The sequence below is a fragment of the Plodia interpunctella genome, chromosome 8, assembly GCF_027563975.2.
Source record: "Plodia interpunctella isolate USDA-ARS_2022_Savannah chromosome 8, ilPloInte3.2, whole genome shotgun sequence".
NCBI lineage: Eukaryota > Metazoa > Arthropoda > Insecta > Lepidoptera > Pyralidae > Plodia > Plodia interpunctella.
Genome location: NC_071301.1, coordinates 1,767,759 through 1,787,215, shown reverse-complemented (window position 1 = coordinate 1,787,215; position 19,457 = coordinate 1,767,759). Strand labels below are relative to the sequence as shown.

The window sequence follows — 19,457 nt, the reverse complement described above, 5'->3', positions numbered from 1 at the left end:
AAGCTCAGTATTTTGTTTTTTTTTGGTGAAATGAATAGAAACAATCATTACCATTATTTCAGGTAGTCATTTTCATAATTAACAAACCTGAATAAACTATAAACATTCATTTATAGATAGTTCATTCGTTCAAAAAGTTTCAAACATTCATTCAATAAGTTTCATTCATAGATTTTTAGTTTCGAGAAAATACTTCCCAGATCTTGAAATTACGAAAACTGATCAGACTGAAAGCCAAAGCACAACGAACTCGGTATTCTCGTAGCTCTCGAAAATTCACAATATGTAATCCATACATGCAACAATGTGCGATCACTTTGATGTATCGAATTCTTTCCCTTTCCCATATACTCGTATAACGCCTGTTATTCGTATGCATTGATGTCTGTACGCGCAGCTTTGTCGGAGCAAAATCTAGGAATTTCTAGGAATTTCCTCCAGTGCCGACTGTAGAGCTGCAAGCGCCTTGGGCGAAATTTCTACGGCACGCCCTAAATATTTTCTTTTATAAAATGAATTTTGAATTGAAAATGGAATGAAATGTTTCTTTTTCAATATTACATTACTTATTAAGATTATATAAGATACATATTTATATATTTGTATGCCAAATATCTTGAATGTATGGAACTTTTTAAACACACACAACAAAGTATCAATTCAATGCAAATAAATACTTTCTTTTTTTCTTAAAAAGTATCGATTGTGTTATTTTATTATAGCACTGGTGTCAGATTTTTTCCAAGTCGCCTAATACCATCTGACAGGAGTTTTATTAACCAGTATACTTTATGACTTTCCTTCACCTGACCAGACATGAATCAGATTGGAATACAAACTCACGTGTGAGTAGGATTTGAACTTGGGTTATTTCTATCAGTCTTAACCTCAGGTCCACTATCTCTTCACTAAAAGCTCTTCAAAAATATATTATCCGAATAAACAGGTGCGCGGTTCACGCTTGCGCTTTTCACCAAATTAGGGTTGTTTTTGTAACCATCGCCCTAGACGGTTGCCCCGTCTCGCCCACCCCTAGCGATTCTCTGACTGCAAGGTCTGCAAAGGCATAATTGTGCTTTACTCGACTAGTTTAAACTGGTTTGAGCCGGTTCCGAACGGATGCCTCGGAAAGATGGGAAATTAATAGCAAGACCGAAGTTATAGCTGACTTTAAGTTTTGAAACGGCAAAGACGAATTCCGGTTGAGGCCAGATTATCGTAGTAGACTGAATCTACTGGTCGATGTCTATTTTGCTCAATGCTAAAATCGCAATTAAGACTCAAAATTATTCTAATCTAACTTTTAGATGTTTTAAACTCTACTGCAAAAATTTGTTTCGTTTTGAACTGATTTTGCGCTGTTAGGAGTGGAATTTTCAAGTCCTTTAAATTTTTAAATGGTTTTTTTATACAAATTTAATAGTTGTCATTTATCAATATATATATAAAACTCTTAGGTTACTGAGTGACTGACTGACAGACAACGCACAACCGAAACTACTGGGCGTAGAAAATTGAACTTTTGTGGGTAGGATCCTATGACAGTGTAGGGGTGCACTAAGAATGGATTTCCAAGAATTCTTACGGGAAACGGATTTTTACTCACATACGAAGTTGTGGGCAAAAGCTAGTGCTACATAAAATTATATAATATTTTTTTCTAACTTTTGCGTTGTCGCTGCGTTTACATTCGAATCATTCATTCAACACCACATGTGTTTGTATAATAAACGAATTCGACTATGTAATCAGTTTACATTGATCACCACTTTATTGAAGGAAAACATTGTATGGAAATTCACTAAGTATGTATGCGACGATTGCGAAGGCGTTTCTCAGAAACCTTTAGGCTATTTGAATTTAAATAAATAAATAAATATATCAGGACAAGTCACACAGATTGAGCTAGCCCTAAAGTAATTTCGAGACTTGTGTTATGGGATACTAACTCAACGACACTATATTTTATAACAAATACATATATAGATAAACATCCAAGACCCGTGCCAATCAGAAAAAGATCATTTTCCATCATGACCCGACCGGGGATCGAACCCGGGACCTCTCGGTTCACTTTACCACTGCGTCACCGAGCTCGTCAAAATAAAAGATATAGTTAAAATTTGATATGTGCACTCGCGATAAATAGGACGCTTTAATACATCATACAAGTAACATCAAAAAACGTTTCTTATCAAACTTCTAGATATATTTCAATTGCATTTTAATTCGTACAGTATTGTAACACCGATTAACTGATATTCATTCAGTACATCTGTACTCAGATTACACTTACAACAGCACATCAAGTTACCCTGCATGAACCTCTATGACGCTGGTAATAGCGGCGAGTTTGCAATGTGTTTGGGTAGGTTTATGCGCTGTTGACTGTACATCTGCACCGGTCTAATTAAAGTTGGTAGCGAATATTGCGTTTAGCAAATCAAGATAACGCCTTGATTACCCAAACTTAACCAAACTACTTAGCAACTAACGAACTAATAATAACAATAATAACAATGTTTGTTTACCGAAATTTCTTATGTTTATTATAAGATATATGTTATATTAATATATCTCCTTTTTTTTTTGGTTTCTTGCTCAGACATCAGAGATTTCAGGAGCCCAGGGTCCGCGTTCCTACGTTTTCTATATTTTTAATCAAATATTTTTTTTCTAAGTCATCATTGTATATTTTCAATCAACCATATTGATAGACACTTCCATATCATCGAGCCTCATATCTACAAATTCACTTTGAGTTCACTTCGTCTTCCACTCACGTCTCGTCGATTTCTCGAGACGACATCGTCTGAACGAATGTATAGATTGGTTTGTCGATACGTATGCCGCTTCCCTTTCAATCATGATACCGAAAAATACTCGCCATATAAACACCTCCGTTTACCTAAACATTTTTCTAATAACGTTACAAATCGAATTCACCGTGTTCCATTTTCGAAATCGAATATACTGGCACACAAACGAAAAAAGGATTCTCATTTTAAATCAACATCAAAGTGAAAAATATTATAAGAGAAATTTATATACAGACTTTGAAAATAGAATCCGTTGATTTATTCCTCTCCAGGCCATAAAACAACAATATTGTTTATTCAAACTATTCGAAATATGAAATATTCTGTGCGCGGAAAGTTTTTTTTTTCTTTTTATCTTGTGGCATTAGCGTCGTCGCTTTCGGTATTATTTAGGTGGCTTTGGCACCGGGATATATGGGTGTAATTTTTTGAGGTCGAAACCGGACGCAGGCCACCCGCGGGTCTCGACTCGAAATAATTCGTGGCTCTCGTATATCGTTTTGCGGAAACTCCGCTCCTCGCCTTGCCGTCTCTCATTTTGGTTTATTTGCCGCTTTACAGGAATAAGACTTCTAAACCAGTCTCTAGAACGTTCCGTGTGGCTGCGCGCTGCGGCTATAAATTATAAGGCATATTTGGGTTTAAAATTGTGTTGCGTCTTGGATAGAAACTAAACGCAAGTTGGCTGTTTAATCTAGACTCGACGGAGAGAAATCGGAATGAAAACTAAACATTTAGTAATTATGTAGTATCTTAAGGAAGTACTTGTATACCAGTTACTATTATATTTCGTATGAAAGTTTTCGAGTGGTTCTTCAGCTTCAAAATGGTTAGGATTGTGATTAGCGAAAGGCATCATAAATCAGAAAGGTAAATTCATTATGTACCAAGATTGGCTTCCCAACTAATGACACCTTCCTGCCTTAAATGGCGAGAGGTCGCCATCCCGGTTCTCATTAACAGCAAAATCGAGTATTTATTCAATCACACGGACCCGGTGTTTTTCTTGGCACACCCCCCCCCCCCCCCCACCACCCCCGATCCCCCTATATGAGCACAATACAGTTGGTGTCGGCAGTTGGTCGCGTATAAAGAGTACATAGAATTGAAGTTCAATAGTGAATTATTTATAAATAGGGGTAGTAAACAGTTTCTTGTCTTTGTTGAAATTTGAAGAAGGTTTTCTTTCTTTCGCATATTTTGCGCTAAAAAATTAAAATGTTCCACATCCCAGTGGGAATTTCTGAAAATCCTGCAGAATTTTATATACAGGGTGTATCATAAACCCCGTACACATACGAAACGCGGTGATAGGGTACCTCTATAAAATTAACATTGTACCGGTACTTTACTTATTTATAAAATTGGATAATTAAATTGATTACTGTGTATGGTACAATTTATAAAACACTAATGACAGCCCGCGGCGGAGCTCAAAACTCTCGTGATATTCACCCTTATGCGACACTTTCAAAAATGGGGATAAAAAGAATGAACTATGAAAATGTAATCTTGACATGTAAACAACTATTAGAGGGCAATATTCTTCTTGCACTACACACATACAGACAAAACTGATATTATTCCACCGTCTCGATGCTCCTATGGACGCCTAGTATATACAATTCACAGCCGATTTAATAATAATAAAAAATTTGCAACTCTTAATATTTACTTGAAACTTCGCAAGGTACCCTATATGGGTATATAGAGTACCTAACGAACAGGGGTTTCGTTGTGCACGGGGTTCATGATACACCTGTATCTTCATAGTCGTATTCCTAATGGCTGAGGGTCGTGGTCATTACGTGGAATGAAACACACACAACAACTTTCTTGGCATTATTAATGGAGTGGTTTGCCATTGCCTTCTTCATTTCACACACAAGTTAATAATCAACCAGTGTGCAGGTTTCCTCACGATGTTTTCCTTCACCGGAAGCAAGTGGTGGTCGATGAAAACTACTATACATGAGTTAGATTGGTAAACAAACTCATGAGGCACGAGTAGGATTCGAACCTGGGACCTTTCGATCCACAGGCGGGCGTCTTAACCATTATATACTTTTTATTTATATATATATTTTTTGTGTGACAATTTTCAATAATTTTATTGGAAATAAAACTTTTTTTATTTTTATTTATTCATTCAAATTTTGTAATTTTTAATAATGATGTAAATTCGTCCTCCTATTTTTTAATATATGTATAAGACCTATATTTGTTAATTGACGTCCTTGGAGAAAAGGCTGCGGCGAAGTTTGTTGCGCCGCTTCTTCTTCACCTGCGCTTTGGAAGTCGGCAGTTACGTAGTAAATTACTTAAACTAAGTCTTTAGTTTAAGTAATTTTTTGACGTCAATAAGTGATGTATATCATCCTATATTGAATAAAGGATTTTGAATTTGAATTACACGACCACCGCTGTATTGTTGATTGTTTATTATTGACAAGGACATATTGACAACTTCCGTGCCAGCCTATGTGAAGCATCAAGTATTTGTCCCCTCTATATTTGATATCAATACATTTGGTGTCGGAGCTAGATGTAATTAATAAGCGGCGGGGAACGATAAGCCGGCCTCACACTCGTAAATCACAACGCTAATGACGATACCACACGAATCTAACTCCACTGGAATGCGTAAACGAATTGTCCACAATCCACATTGCCTCTGTGCAGCGGTGCGATGGATTGGTTGCAATAACAAATGAAACAATGCATTAATATTTTTATTCAAAAAAATCAGGCTATTAAAAAAAATCGCATGGCCATACTAAAATTGTTATATGTTGGGAATTTATTATATCACTAATCCAAATTACGCGTCTGCCTGCACGAGCGTGATAACACAAACTTGCGGAGGAATTTTTTAAAAATAAACAAATAAAATCAAGTTTACGGGTGAATTTTTGAGTGTCTTGACCGCCGTCATTACCCTTCTTAAAATTTCAACAAAGACAAGAAACTTGTACTACCCTAATTTATAAATAATATTCTGTGTACCTAGTGTGAAATTTAAATAACATTTGATTTTTGAGATTTTAGAATGGTTCATTATTAAAATTTTTTGTACGTATTTCACAAATAGATAGTGCGATTCCTGTATTCCTGTATTTAAGCCAGGCCGTCAGTTACACTATTTGTGAGATTGTTAAGAGACATATTATTTTTCCGGTTGTTTGTTTGTAAACTCTTTATTGCAAGAAGAAAACAGATACAGAGAAAGCAGTATAATAAAAAAGAGACGCGCATTCACATAAGAAAATTGTTCCAGCCGATTGGTCTAATTCTCATTGCGAAAAACGTCACTTCCAGTCACCAAAAGGTCAGTGACACACCTCAGCCTCTCACACGAACAAACTAATATTGTATGCAGTAGGCCGGGGTTGGTAATGATCGAGGGTTATTCAAATAGGGGTTGAGGTCATTATTAATATTCAATTTAAGCGTTTATTGATAACTAGCGATTTGACCCGGCTCGCGCTGGTTCATTTATGTATAGAACTTCGGAAATTGACTAAATAACAACCAAAACTGCATCCGAATCCGATGCGTGGTTTAAGGAAGAAGTTGTCTTTGTCGCTGTCTGTCTGTCCCTGTAGGCTTAGATCTTTAAAACTTCGCAACGGACTTTGATGCGGGTCTTAATAGATTCGACTCCTGAAGTTATAGGGTGGAAGGTTTAAGTGTAAAATGGTTTTACTCGAGCGAAGCCGGACCGGGTTACTAGCAATAATAAATGCGTTCACACGTTGCACAGCTAAACCGATTTGAACTAAATTTGGAACAGATATACGTGAAATATATATAGGTTGCCGCGTGCGTATTTGCAGACATCTGACAGTCGGTTTAATGACATATTGGTGGTAGACGTGTAGTCGGAATGGCGTCCTCCGCGTGTCACCGTGCATCACTTCACACATGCGATTACGGTAACGCGATTCTCCCGCTTTCCGCACCGCACAGGGTTGCCAACTTCGACTTTCTTATGTTTATATATTATACAAGAAAGCCGCGTGCGTCTGTTTCTTCGCGATAAACTAAAAAACTATTAAACGGATTTTCAACAATTCCTTAATATGATTGGCCAGTGTTGGCTCCCAACAAGCGAATTCCTGAACGGTTAACTGCACCATATAAATTCCTACGTTACAACATGATGTCTTTTACGACAATAAAATCTCGTATCAAAAACGAATGTTTTGTACAAAACTTCTTTTAAATGTGATATTGACAGCCCTGACTCCCCCCCGCTCCCCTCTTCCCCACCCGCGGCCAAAGCTGCCATGCGGGTGCGCTAACTTCATTTGACAGTAATGCTATTATTATAACGTCATATTGGGCAATATTGGAGTCATTTTAAAAACGAGTCCGGAATTTAAGGGTGGTTGATTTGAATTTGCACTGATCTGTTTTGGTGTTAAATTTAAGGGTCATTGATTGCGTTTCAATTTAATTCAAATTATTCATTGCTTTGTATTGAATTGAAATTTGATTCAAAAAGTTTCAAACAGATACTGTGAGAAATTTTATCACCATCTATATGGATAGGTGAGAAAATTACAATTTTATAACCTTATGTAATAGATAGCTATTTTGACGTATCAAAACAAAGAAAAAAATGTACATCTACGTAGACCAATCTCATTCCATGCGATTTGAATAGGGAGTATTACTGCACATTTATCCCGCCAGAGTACAGCACTGTATGTTAGGTACACAAAAGCTTTGCCGCCTTTTGCTATGTCGAATAAAACGTTTATTTTAGAGTCCTTTATTAATCCTTTCATTGTGTAAGCATTCGTTTGTAAACATGTACAGCAATGTAACATATTCGGGTGCCGAAATATTGGGAAAAATCCTTTTCATTTAAGATAAAAAACTTCGAAAACTATTTATATCAGTTTATGACCACAGTTGACCAAATAATGCAGAACATAACCTAAAATAGTGTTATTATTTTCAGGATAATCCACTAAATCCTTCCTTTTTCCTTTAAACTCGCACCACGATTGCGTAGAAGGTATTTTTGGTCGTAAATCTGCAACAATATTGAAAATTGGTGCTTTTTGCCTGCATTGGCAATATTTGTGTACCTTATTTATACCAGTAGCCTCATCTGCGCTGAGCTTTGCGTAATACCTATTGAAGAATGCCCTATTGAAGAATAATTTGAATTTATTTATAAATGTTTAAAAAAGAATTTTTGGAACAATGGAATCTTTTTTTTTTAAATTTCAAACTGCATAAATTACCAGCCAGTTGTTTCAAAATCGAAAAATATAGTTTAAAAAATTGTACATTTCCGTCTGCGGAGGTGGAAGCGGAGTTGCTCGGGAAGTGCATTCGAAACATTACTCTCAGTAAAGACCAAACCATTATTTGTTGCAAGTGCTTGCAGTGAGAAATACGGGAGACGATACCACCGCTACTTTAATGAAGACAAAGGCTTGAACCGGCACTCTTACTGTTCTCATAAAATAATTGGCTACTTTTAGATTTTTCAAAATCCAAATACAATGCAGAAAAAAATACATTTTCCAACATAAACAACGCAATTTAATATCACCTTGAATAAATAAAATTCTGAAACCAGGGTGTGCGGTCGGTTGACCTTGGTCTACAATTCATTAAGAGAGACAGAATTGAGAGATTTAAAAACTTTGCAAGCTTACTCACTATACGATAGTACGAATCGTAGCGGCTACGGTGTAGAAAACATTTCGTAGACCAGCTACGCCGTAGCACTTCGTAGACCTGCTACGCGTAGCAATCCGTAGATTGACTACAATACGCGCCACAAAATATCGATACCTGACAAAATCCTTACACACAATAAAAAGTCGCGTTTGTATGAACGCGATAAACTCGAAAATTACCAGACGAATTTTTATTCCGATTTCCCCAATATGTTACGGTGAGCTTTTTTTTAATAACGTTAACGTTATGTAACAAGCGAAGCTGGTAAGGGTCGCTAGTTACCTACAGATTTTACATATCGGCTTTCGTGGCGCGTATTGTATACGGTGTTTCTTTCATTTTGTTGTATTAATAAATGTCTATAAATCATTATTTTTTTAAAATTTGATTTTAAAAAATATCCTTCAATCATTTTTTTAAAAGTTTGATTTTAAAAAATGACCTTTAATAATTTTTTTAAAAGTTTGATATAAGTTTTGTTTTAAGTTCGATTTAACATCATTTTTGGTTGTGATTTGTGACCTAATGATGTGTATTAACTTCCCTATTAGAAAATAAAGCGAACAATGTATTAAATATTTTGGATCAAAGTAAATTATATACGTAGACAATAGTACATTCGAATATAAATTGGAAACGGTAAAAGTTAAAACTAAATAACAGCACAATTGGTCTAATTCTAATTCTTTATTAACTTTACTTCCCGGCTTCCGACGCGCAGTGCCCAATAAAATAACTTTTGTTTTTGTTGCCGACTGTACTCTCTACTGCATGTCAAATTATCCCGCATTGATCTTTATGCGATGGTAATAGAGGCGAGATTCAATGACTTTATGTAGGTTTGTGTGCTGTCGACTATATTGTAGTATTTCTACTCCGTGTAACGGAATAGCTGCGCATTTTAATATTAATTAGTCTTAATTTAATTAAGAGCAGGAATTTAATTAGATTTACGAGTGTATAGAGGATTGTTTGAGGTGTGGCTCCCGCCCTAAATAGGCATACAAGACGACTAAAGTGTAACAAGCCTTGACAGCTGAAGGAAAGCATTCCCAAAGAGGGTTGACATCAGGTAGGCGGTCGGTCGTAAAATTACAGTCGGATCGTTAAAAATTTCAACGCGATTCTTTTTGATGACAGTAGTATTGTTGTGACTCACAAATCGTATTTATCTATCGTGGGCGACTTTTCGGTGAAGAGCGGGACCGACACAGACACACAATATATTGTATTGTAAACTCATATTTGAGTTTAGCCTTTATATAATGCTTTATTTTCGCCGAAAACATTTTAGAATTTTTGTACATATTATGTGTACAATTTATATGTATACTTAGAAAACAAAAACAGCCATTACTTATATAATTCAAATCAAATACTTTTTTGTTACATCAAAAACATACTTCAACACACAGATTAAAATATCACATCAATACAAATTTCAATATAGCGCTGGCCGAAAATAAAAAATGGGATATAAAAAAGTTGTATCGTATACACTGAAATAAACACCCGCTTGCAAACCTAGCTGTTTGCTCCAAACATTCAATGGGTATGTAAATAGCGATTTTACGTCCCAACGCACTAGGTCGGTCCGGAATTAAGATTAATATCAAACAAATAGAAGTGGCCAATAAAATCGGCATATTTTTAGGTGAAATTTTATATTATATACTAAACCTTCCTCAAGAATCACATAATCTGTTGGTGAAAATGGCATGAAAATCCGTGCAGTCGTTTCGAGTAGAGTTTATCGCGAAAAGACAGATAGACGCGGCAGTGGACTTGTGTGAAGACTCAAACCTATAGAAAACAATAAAGCACAACGTAGCGCCTGCGTCCTGCATCGCCTGCGTCGACGCAACGCAGCACGACTGAGCAATAACGTAAGCCTAACTTGAAGATATTAGCACAAATCAAGCCCCAAAGTAAGTTCGAGACTTGTGTTATGGGATACTAACTCAACGATACTATATTTTATAACAAATACATATATAGACAAACAGCCAAGACCCGGGCCAATCAGAAAAAGATAATTTTCCATCATGACCCGACCGGGGACCGAACCCGGGACCTCTTGGTTCAGAGGCAAGCACTTTACCACTGCAAATAAGAAATTATAGTAAGCCCCCCAGGTCTGTACTGACAGTTTATTATTACAAATTCTAGGGGCGGCACCGAAACAGATCCGGACGAATAAAATACCATCACAAAATTAAGAGTAACGAGAAATAAACAAACTTAATGAGACGTCTAATAGCCCTTACACTATTTATAAGGCCTATAAAAAAAGTCGTTTACATATCAATCCTATAGGAATAAATGGTATAATAAAAAGAGGAAAGTTAGGACGGGAACCGACAATGGATCAGCGATTTATGTTATTTCGGCCTCCGTTCTGTATAAGTGTGCCAGTGACAGTCAAATTGAGAAAGTTCATGCATAAATATAAGGTAACAAAACAGGGACTTTCTGTGGACACGCCCCGTGCGGCCGCGGAAATGACACGCCGACATGATGGTTAAATTTGATTATGAAGGCGAAAAACGTTATTGTCTTTTAGTTTTGGATATATTATACAATATCACGTCGTTATCCCATACGGGGTGGACAGAGCTTTGGCTCTGTAGCGATTCTTGAGTCACCAAACTCGAACGCTTCTTGATGGAATCGAGATTCTTTAATAGTGACACATTGCTAGCGTATAAAAGGGTCCAGTTAATAGCCCCTTTCCTTGATTGCCTTTTACAATTTGCGCGGCAGGAGAAGCAGCTGGTACGTTGTATATTTTTCTATTGCTCCCTGACCAGCCATTTGTTTTGGGATTGATCGTTAAATTTAGAAACTGAAATGTATTATTTACATAATTAATGTATTATTTTATAATGAATACATTTAGATAAAATAAAGTCAGCAAGGGCATTCATAGATGAAATAAAAGAACAAGGCGAACCTCGTGTCTTGCTGAGAGGTAAAATCTATGGCAGGGCACAGAAATATAAATAAATATAAATATATAAGGACAAATCACACAGATTGAGCTAGCCCCAAAGTAAGTTCGAGACTTGTGTTATGGGATACTAACTCAACGATACTATATTTTATAGCAAATACACATATAGATAAACATCCAAGGCCACCCGGGCCAATCAGAAAAAGATCATTTTCCATCATGACCCGACCAGGGATCGAACCCGGGAACTCTCGGTTCAGTGGCAAGCACTTTACCACTGCGCCACCGAGGTCGTCAGAAAGGAATGAAAAACACTTCCATCCTAGTTCTTAAGTTGATAGAAAATGAGCAAAGAAATTTGCTTCAAACAATACAAAATTAAAATATATGTTAAAATTCTACAATTACACGTTTCTAAGAGAGTAATTTATTAATTGTTTGGACATCAAGGCGAGCCCCAATCGTATTAAAATGTCCCAAAGTTAATTTAACGTATTGATTGACATTTCAATTCGCACGGTAGATTATAATTTTCAATTTGCCGCCAATTATGCGGCGTCCAATTGCGTCGGCGCGTCTTCATTAATGTCAAATCAATAAAACTGATTATGTAATTTTTTGTGTGTTATATATATATAACACACAAAAAATATATAAGCATTTTTACCATTATTTATAAGCATTTTTACCATTATTTATAAGCATTTTTACCATTATTTATACAAAGCAGGATTTACCATTACATATTTGGAACCTTGGAAGCGGTGGTGGTTTAATGATTAAGACGCCCGCCTGTAGATCGAAAGGTCCCAGGTTCGAATCCTACTAGTGTCACATGAGTTTGTATACAATCTGACTCATGTAGTTTTCATAGACCACCACTTGCTTCCGGTGAAGGAAAACATCGTGAGGTTGATTATTATTAACTTGCGTGTGGAGGCAAGAAAGTTGTTGTGTGTATTTCATTCCATGTAATGACCACGACCCTCAGCCATGAGGAATACGACTATGAAGAAGATTTGGAAACCTGCACTAGTGTTGATTATCAACTTGTGTGTGAAACTCTATTAATATTACCAAAAAAAGCCGTTGTGTGGGTTGAAACACAACGGCTTTTTTGGTATGTAACATACAATGACCACGTCCCTCAGCCATGAAGAACACGACTATGAAGAGAAGAGAGAGAGAGCGAGAGATTCGGAACATATGATCATAAAACTATATACTTAATTAACACAAACTACACATTTAAAAACATTGTGATATATAAAGTACTATATGAATTGTGTGGCTTAGCTTCCCGCCTTCGAATAGGATCAATCCATATCCTCCCGACTCCCGTGGATGTCGTACGAGGCGATTAACGATATCAAGCCTTGATAGCTGATAGACGACAACAGCATTCCCTAAGAGGATTGACGTTAGGCGGTTAACTATTTACCGTAAATAATTAAAATAAGAAAATAGTAACAAATATTAATTCACCGTAAATAAAATACTGCAAATTATTCAAATGCTTAAAAAAATGATCCAATCTTTAATCGAAACTGATTATATCAAATTATGGTAGTTGATTCGGTCATATTTGTAATTATAATTAAACATGGCCGAGTTTATTAATGATAACATTTATAGATTTAAGAACGAATAACATACTTTAATCGGCAAGAATAAATTGTTTTCAACTTTATAAAAGATGTGAAGAACCAAACCGCTAAGTTACGTTCTTCTCATAGTCGTATTCCTCATGGCTGAGGGTCGTGGCCATCATGTGGATGTAACACACCCTGCACACGTGTATGCGATACTTTGCCACTAGATTGCGGTGGGCAGTCGTAAAAATCATGTCAGATGCCTTGACTTGAAATCTGACACTAGTGTTGAATCTCGATAAGAAATATGTGGCAGTGAATTGAGTTGCTTTATTAGCTCTGTACTGCATCCAAGTCATGTGGTCGTTCCAAACTGCTAGGAAAATTATACGGAATCACGAAGAATTATATTCTTTAAGGGACAATTGCAATAGAATAAATAATAAATATATTATGACAAATCACACAGATTGAGCTAGCCCCAAAGTATGTTCGAGACTTGTATTATGGGATACTAACTCAATGCTACTATATTTTATAACAAATACATATATAGATAAACATCAAAGACCCGGGCCAATCAGAAAAAGATCATTTTCCATCATGACCCGACCGGGGATCGAACCCGGGACCTCTCGGTTCAGAGGCAAGGACTTTACCACTGCGCCACCGAGGTCCTTATAGAAGAAACAATCGCTATTTAAATAAATTAAAAATCCCATTAACCAATATGGTATTAATCGCGTCTAGTCCTCACCATATGGCTATGAAAATATATAGTCACACCAAATAATATTAAAAAATCTAATTTATTTAATAAGCAATCTATCTTAAAGCTTTCCTTTTAGACAAATGTTATTGTTGATCAGTAAAACCTTCGATTCCCTTACTTAGTAAATCACATTTAGTAGCCCTTATTTGCTATGCCCTTGCAGGGCGTCACTTGTACTTTATATTTATGTGACATCTTCTAAACCTGTGATTTGCAATAAAGAATCTGAATCTAGTAGTTTGCAGCTAAATAGAATATAACGTGAAAAACCTGTGAAGGTCTAATTACTGAATTCTTTATTTTCGAGTGTGTCAATTACTTACACAGGTGTCAGAATTTATTCAATCAATTGATTGAAAAATGATATTTGCAATACTATATACTAATAACTTACCACTTTCAGAGACGGATGACGGCGACCGTTCAGCCGTGGACACACCCGACGACGACTCGAGCGACGAGAGCGAATCCGCTCGCGTCGCGTGCGCATGATCGTGCGTCGTCGAGCTCTCGGAAATGCTGCGCGTTGTCACGCCGCACGGCGACGCGCGCAGTTGTTCTAGCCTCCGCCTGAGGTATCGCTGTTCTCGAGCTAACTGCTCTTTGTGGCTAGTATGTCTTTTTTCTCTTTCTTCCAAACTCTGTAACAATAATGATCTGTAATATCAAATTCGTCGGGCAATTGTAAGGTTTATTAAACTGTGCTATCCATTGTGAGCACTTCTTACTAAAGAGTTTTATGATTTACACAAGATAGTAACCGCTTGCCACCATAAATTGCAGTGGTAAACTCAAAAATTACTTTTGTTTCGCTTCATCCCTCAGGACGATGTCATAAAGTAACGATAGAGCAGAAGAATAAGTTGAACCACAATATTTACATATAAACATAACTTCAAAAGAGTCAATTTAAAATTATTTATTCAACTTGGGATGATGTATATCACTTATTTACGTCAATACCATTCGTATCGGCCTGGCGTCGACAAAAAATGGTTTCAACGGTAAAATAGATAGTACAAAAATCTACGTTTAATCAAATCATATTATATTATAAGAAATGGTTGTAAGTTGGGTGACAATTCTGTAATCGCCATAATTTTTCTTCGGAGGTCGCGAGAAACTTGTAAATAGGTGCAATAAGTAAACTGACTGTGTGCAATTATTTACCACTCGAGATGCTGTAAAAATTACTGTTACTCCGAGCACGGATGAGTTCCACTTTGTAGGGATTGAAATTTAACGTTGATCCAACTTTAAAGGTTTTGCTTGAAATGAAACTTCGTATTGACGCCAATAAAAAATACTTCTAGTAGTGTATAGCAGACTTACAAAACACAGATGAAGAAGAAGACAGCAGTTACGATTCCCCTAAAAATGTACTCTCTAAATATTTTAAATATTCTTATGGAATCACTTGATAAATACTCTTTCTCAGCTATTAGCTTCGGAACCCAGGATCAACTTGTAGTTACGACAGAAAATAAATACTAACATTATCGTTACTTTTTTGGTGGATCGCATAGTCAACTTTGACGTTAAATTTAACGTGCACAGAATAAAGTACGCCATTTTGCCTGAACGTACGCGGCGCGCCGGTATAAAATCAACGTCAAATTTGACGGTGTAACTCACCCTTTTCTGTTGTTTTTTTTTATATTTCGTTTCAATCTAGTTATTGAAGTACAGTCTCCACTTTAAAGTTTAAATATTTGTATCTACATTCCAATAATAAATAATAAAACAGTTCTAAAAGGCACATTTGATTTGTGCATTGTAATTAAATAACAACCGTAGTCTAGCACTCAAACAGCGAAGTTGGGCCTGCAGAACACCGCCGGCTATCACACCAAACATCACAATGTAATAAATTAAATTTCAACTATGGCAAAGTTTCATTCCATCCCGTATTCTGATAACAAAATGGCTTTTAACATAGCTTCAATTTAAACAGTCAACGGCACAAACTTCTGGCCCCAATCTGCGATAGTTACAGAACTTGTAGAATTATGAACGTCCCTTGCTGGGAACAAACATGGCGTCATCAAAAATGCAATATTCCTCTTGCATTTTCTGAATTAAAGTACATTTCTTGCTGGAAATGCGGCGAGGACGTGTAGCGTGCGCGACCCGTGATGGACAATAAACTTGATTAAGCGAGTCAATGGACAGAATGAGATGATTTAAAATGATTTTAGTTTCTAAATTAAATTTTTCTGACCATAGTGACAATTTTAGTACTTGAACGTGTTTACAGGGTGTAAGATTTATCTATTTATGTATATGTTATAAAATATAGTATAGTTGCGTTAGTATCCCACACATAAAACAGAAATCTCTAAATTTACTTTCGAGGCTAATTCGATGCAAAAAATACGTCGTTTAATCCATACAAATTACTTTTTCGCAAGACAGATGTCTGGTTTTACAAGTTGTGCCATACTCGTATTTGTGTGAACCAACCAATCACAGTGTAATTTTGTTTGTGATGTTATGACAACGTCGCAATGTGATTGGTTGTCTGCGTCCGACTAAAATTAAAGGCGAAGTGATAAGTCGAGTTACAAGAAAAAAGAATCCTTACAAATCTAAAAATCCCTGGACTGGTAACGTTACATTACACCACACGCAGAGACCTGGTGGGGAGGGGGTGAGGTGACCAGTGGTTCCTCCCCCCTCCCCCCTCGCTATCGCTCCCGACCGCTGATGAAATATACCGCCATAAATCTGCCCACTCTCGCCGCCCGTTGCCCATTGCTCAAAACAATGTTCGTACGGAGATAAAGTCACTTACGAAAGTGCTTAAGGCGGAGACACACAGTATGCAGTGCAATGTGCTATGATTTTGACATTGACATGCCAGATTTACACATCGAATGACAGTCGACCGGGACACCTGTCATTCGCTGGCATGTAAGTGTGTCAGCTACAGGCATGTTTATTTCCGTTTTACGAGATAAAATATGTCACAGATTAAGGTGTGTTTTAAAAAGTTCCAAGTTCTATAGTCATAATCGTATCTTCCAATATATTTGCAGTCGTCAAAACCCACCCATCCTATCTTGAGTCGCTTTAAAATGGTCCGATTTTTCTAATTACAATAATGAGATTATAACGGACTTCTTAATAAGTATAAAACCATTTATTGCTGAATTAAATAAAATATTAATATGGATAACTCACACGCATCAACGTTTGTTATCTATACGCTCACTATTTTGTATCTACTGTCTCTATACTCCGTTTAAACATTATTTCATAAAAATGTGGTTTTTACGCTTTAAATTTGGCAAACTAACCAAAGGGCAATGCTTTTAACATTTTTCGTCTTCATATATTAAAACGCAGAGTCGATGAAACATTGCGGGCAGAATGATTTATTAAAAGGACTTCAAACAACTTCCATAGTGAACTGAATAGAGTAGTTTATTTTATACTATTAGGGAGCTTTAAATGAAGTTGGGACTTTATCTCAATTACAATATATATCTACATATAAACTTTGATATATAAAGAATCAAAATAATAAATCTAATTAACAAGAGCAATAGAAAAAACATGTCCGGTCAATCACAATTCCACGGAATGGCGCGTGCCGTAGGCCAATCACAGCACGGCATTAGTGCTGTCACCACCCCGTAGAGATGGGACATCTAATGTATTGTATTTCTTGCGATTTTCGCGTCTAACAATACACAGGTGTGTATAAAATAAAATGTATAAATGCAATCACATAATGAAACACAATAATCGTCACTTAATAGAGAGCATTACTGCACATTTATCCCGCCAGAGTAAAGTACTGTATGTTAGGTACATAAAAGCTTTGCCGCCTTTTGCTATGTCGATTAAAACTTTTATTTTAGAGTACTTCATTAATCCTTTCATTGTGTAAGCATTCGTTTGTGAACATGTACAGCAATGTAGCATATTCGGATGCCGAAATATTGGGAAAAATCGTTTTCCATAAAATAAAAACACTTCGAAAACCATAAGATACGCCTCACGCTGTACAATTTTCTAGCCTGTAAACGGTCGAAAAGAAGCTCGGAACACTTCACACGTGAATACTTATTAAAATATGGATACTTCATACAAGTTTATATCAGTTTATGACCACAGTTGACCAAATAATGCAGAACATAACCTAAAATAGTGTTATTATTTTCAGGATAATCCACTAAATCCTTCCTTTTTCCTTTAAACTCGCACCACGATTACGTAGAAAGTATTTTTGGTCGTAAATCTGCAACAATATTGAAAATGGGCGCTTTTTGCCTCCATTGTTTTGTGTACCTTAGTTGTACCCGTAGCGCCATCTGCGCTGAGCTTTGCGTAATATGCCCTATTGATCAATTTTATTTACAAGTGACATGTTGATTTTTTTGTTCTCATCAAAGTACATAATTCAAACGCGTTTTGATCCCAATCCGTGTGTTGCAACGTCACTTGCAACCAAATGACACGATGACGACACCAATAGCTGGAATCATATTTCATTTAACTCTTAATCAATGTTTTTTTTTGACTTTGTGATCAAAACGCAAGGGTAGAGGACATCTCAACAGAGTACCAGACGAATACAAAAAGGTTCAGTTCATATTTAGCAAAGGCAATAAGTACCGGGCACCCCATCTCTCATGCAAATTGGAAAAGTTTTCAAATAACCAATTAAATCATAACAGACACTGGGCCCGCGCAGATACAATGTTTAAAATTCATCAGACCCTCATCTACATATTTATTTCTTATATTTCTGTTAACCGGCGATATACTTCCGAGATTGTTTCAAAAACTTCGTTGTTACTTGTAAGTATACATTTACGAATAGGGTAGATGTATGGAATTAGTAGATACTATGGAGTACCTAATAATTCCATGGGTAGATGGCATAGGGTGGTAGTACTGTTTTTCCTTTTGTTGATTGTAATCAAATATTCTTTCCAAAAAATAAATATATTAGGACAAATCACACAGATTGAGCTAGCCCCAAAGTAAGTTCGAGACTTATGGGATACTAACTCAACGATACTATATTTTATAACAAATACATATATAGATAAACATACAAAACACGGGCCAATCATCGGAAAAAGTTCATTTTCTATCATGACCCGACCGGGGATCGGTGGTTCAGTGGTAAGAACTTTACCACTGTGCCACCAAGGTTAACGAAATGTCGAACGCAAATATACAGGGTTACTGGTATCTAACGCGTAACCTTCCAAAGGCGCATAAGGTACATAGAGACTAACAACTAAGTTCTACGACTTTTGTCTAAACGTAATAAATACAAAAAATTACTTTTTTTAGTTTTAATGTCGTTTCTATAAAACGTTAACTCTATGTTTGATTTCGCTACATAACGCTACTGTACTGTCTCGTATTGCTTGGCTATTACATAGAGTTATCATGTCGCAAATAAGTCGGTATTTTTTTATATGAAAAAAAAAAACTACGTATCACTAAAAGTCGTAGAATAAAAGTTGTATTTGTGGTTTTGGGTATGATACTCGTAACCTTGTATAGATATATGGAGCATTATGACAACGAGAAGTCTTGGTGTCAAAAAGCGTTAAAAAACAGTTTTGGTTGGAACTTATTATTCAAAACCGAAT

The 19,457-nt window shown here is 36.2% G+C and overlaps 1 protein-coding gene across 2 annotated transcripts in view; it reads right to left on the bottom strand.

Moving 5' to 3' along the window:
* The window catches only part of LOC128671784 (max dimerization protein 1-like), a 296,995-nt gene that overhangs the window by 12,647 nt on the left and 264,891 nt on the right, over nucleotides 1-19,457 (bottom strand). For both annotated transcript variants that reach the window (XM_053748542.2, XM_053748541.2), the window contains exon 5: nucleotides 14,234-14,480. In XM_053748542.2, the coding sequence (XP_053604517.1) occupies nucleotides 14,234-14,480 (247 nt within the window). The remainder of the gene's footprint in view (nucleotides 1-14,233; nucleotides 14,481-19,457) is intronic.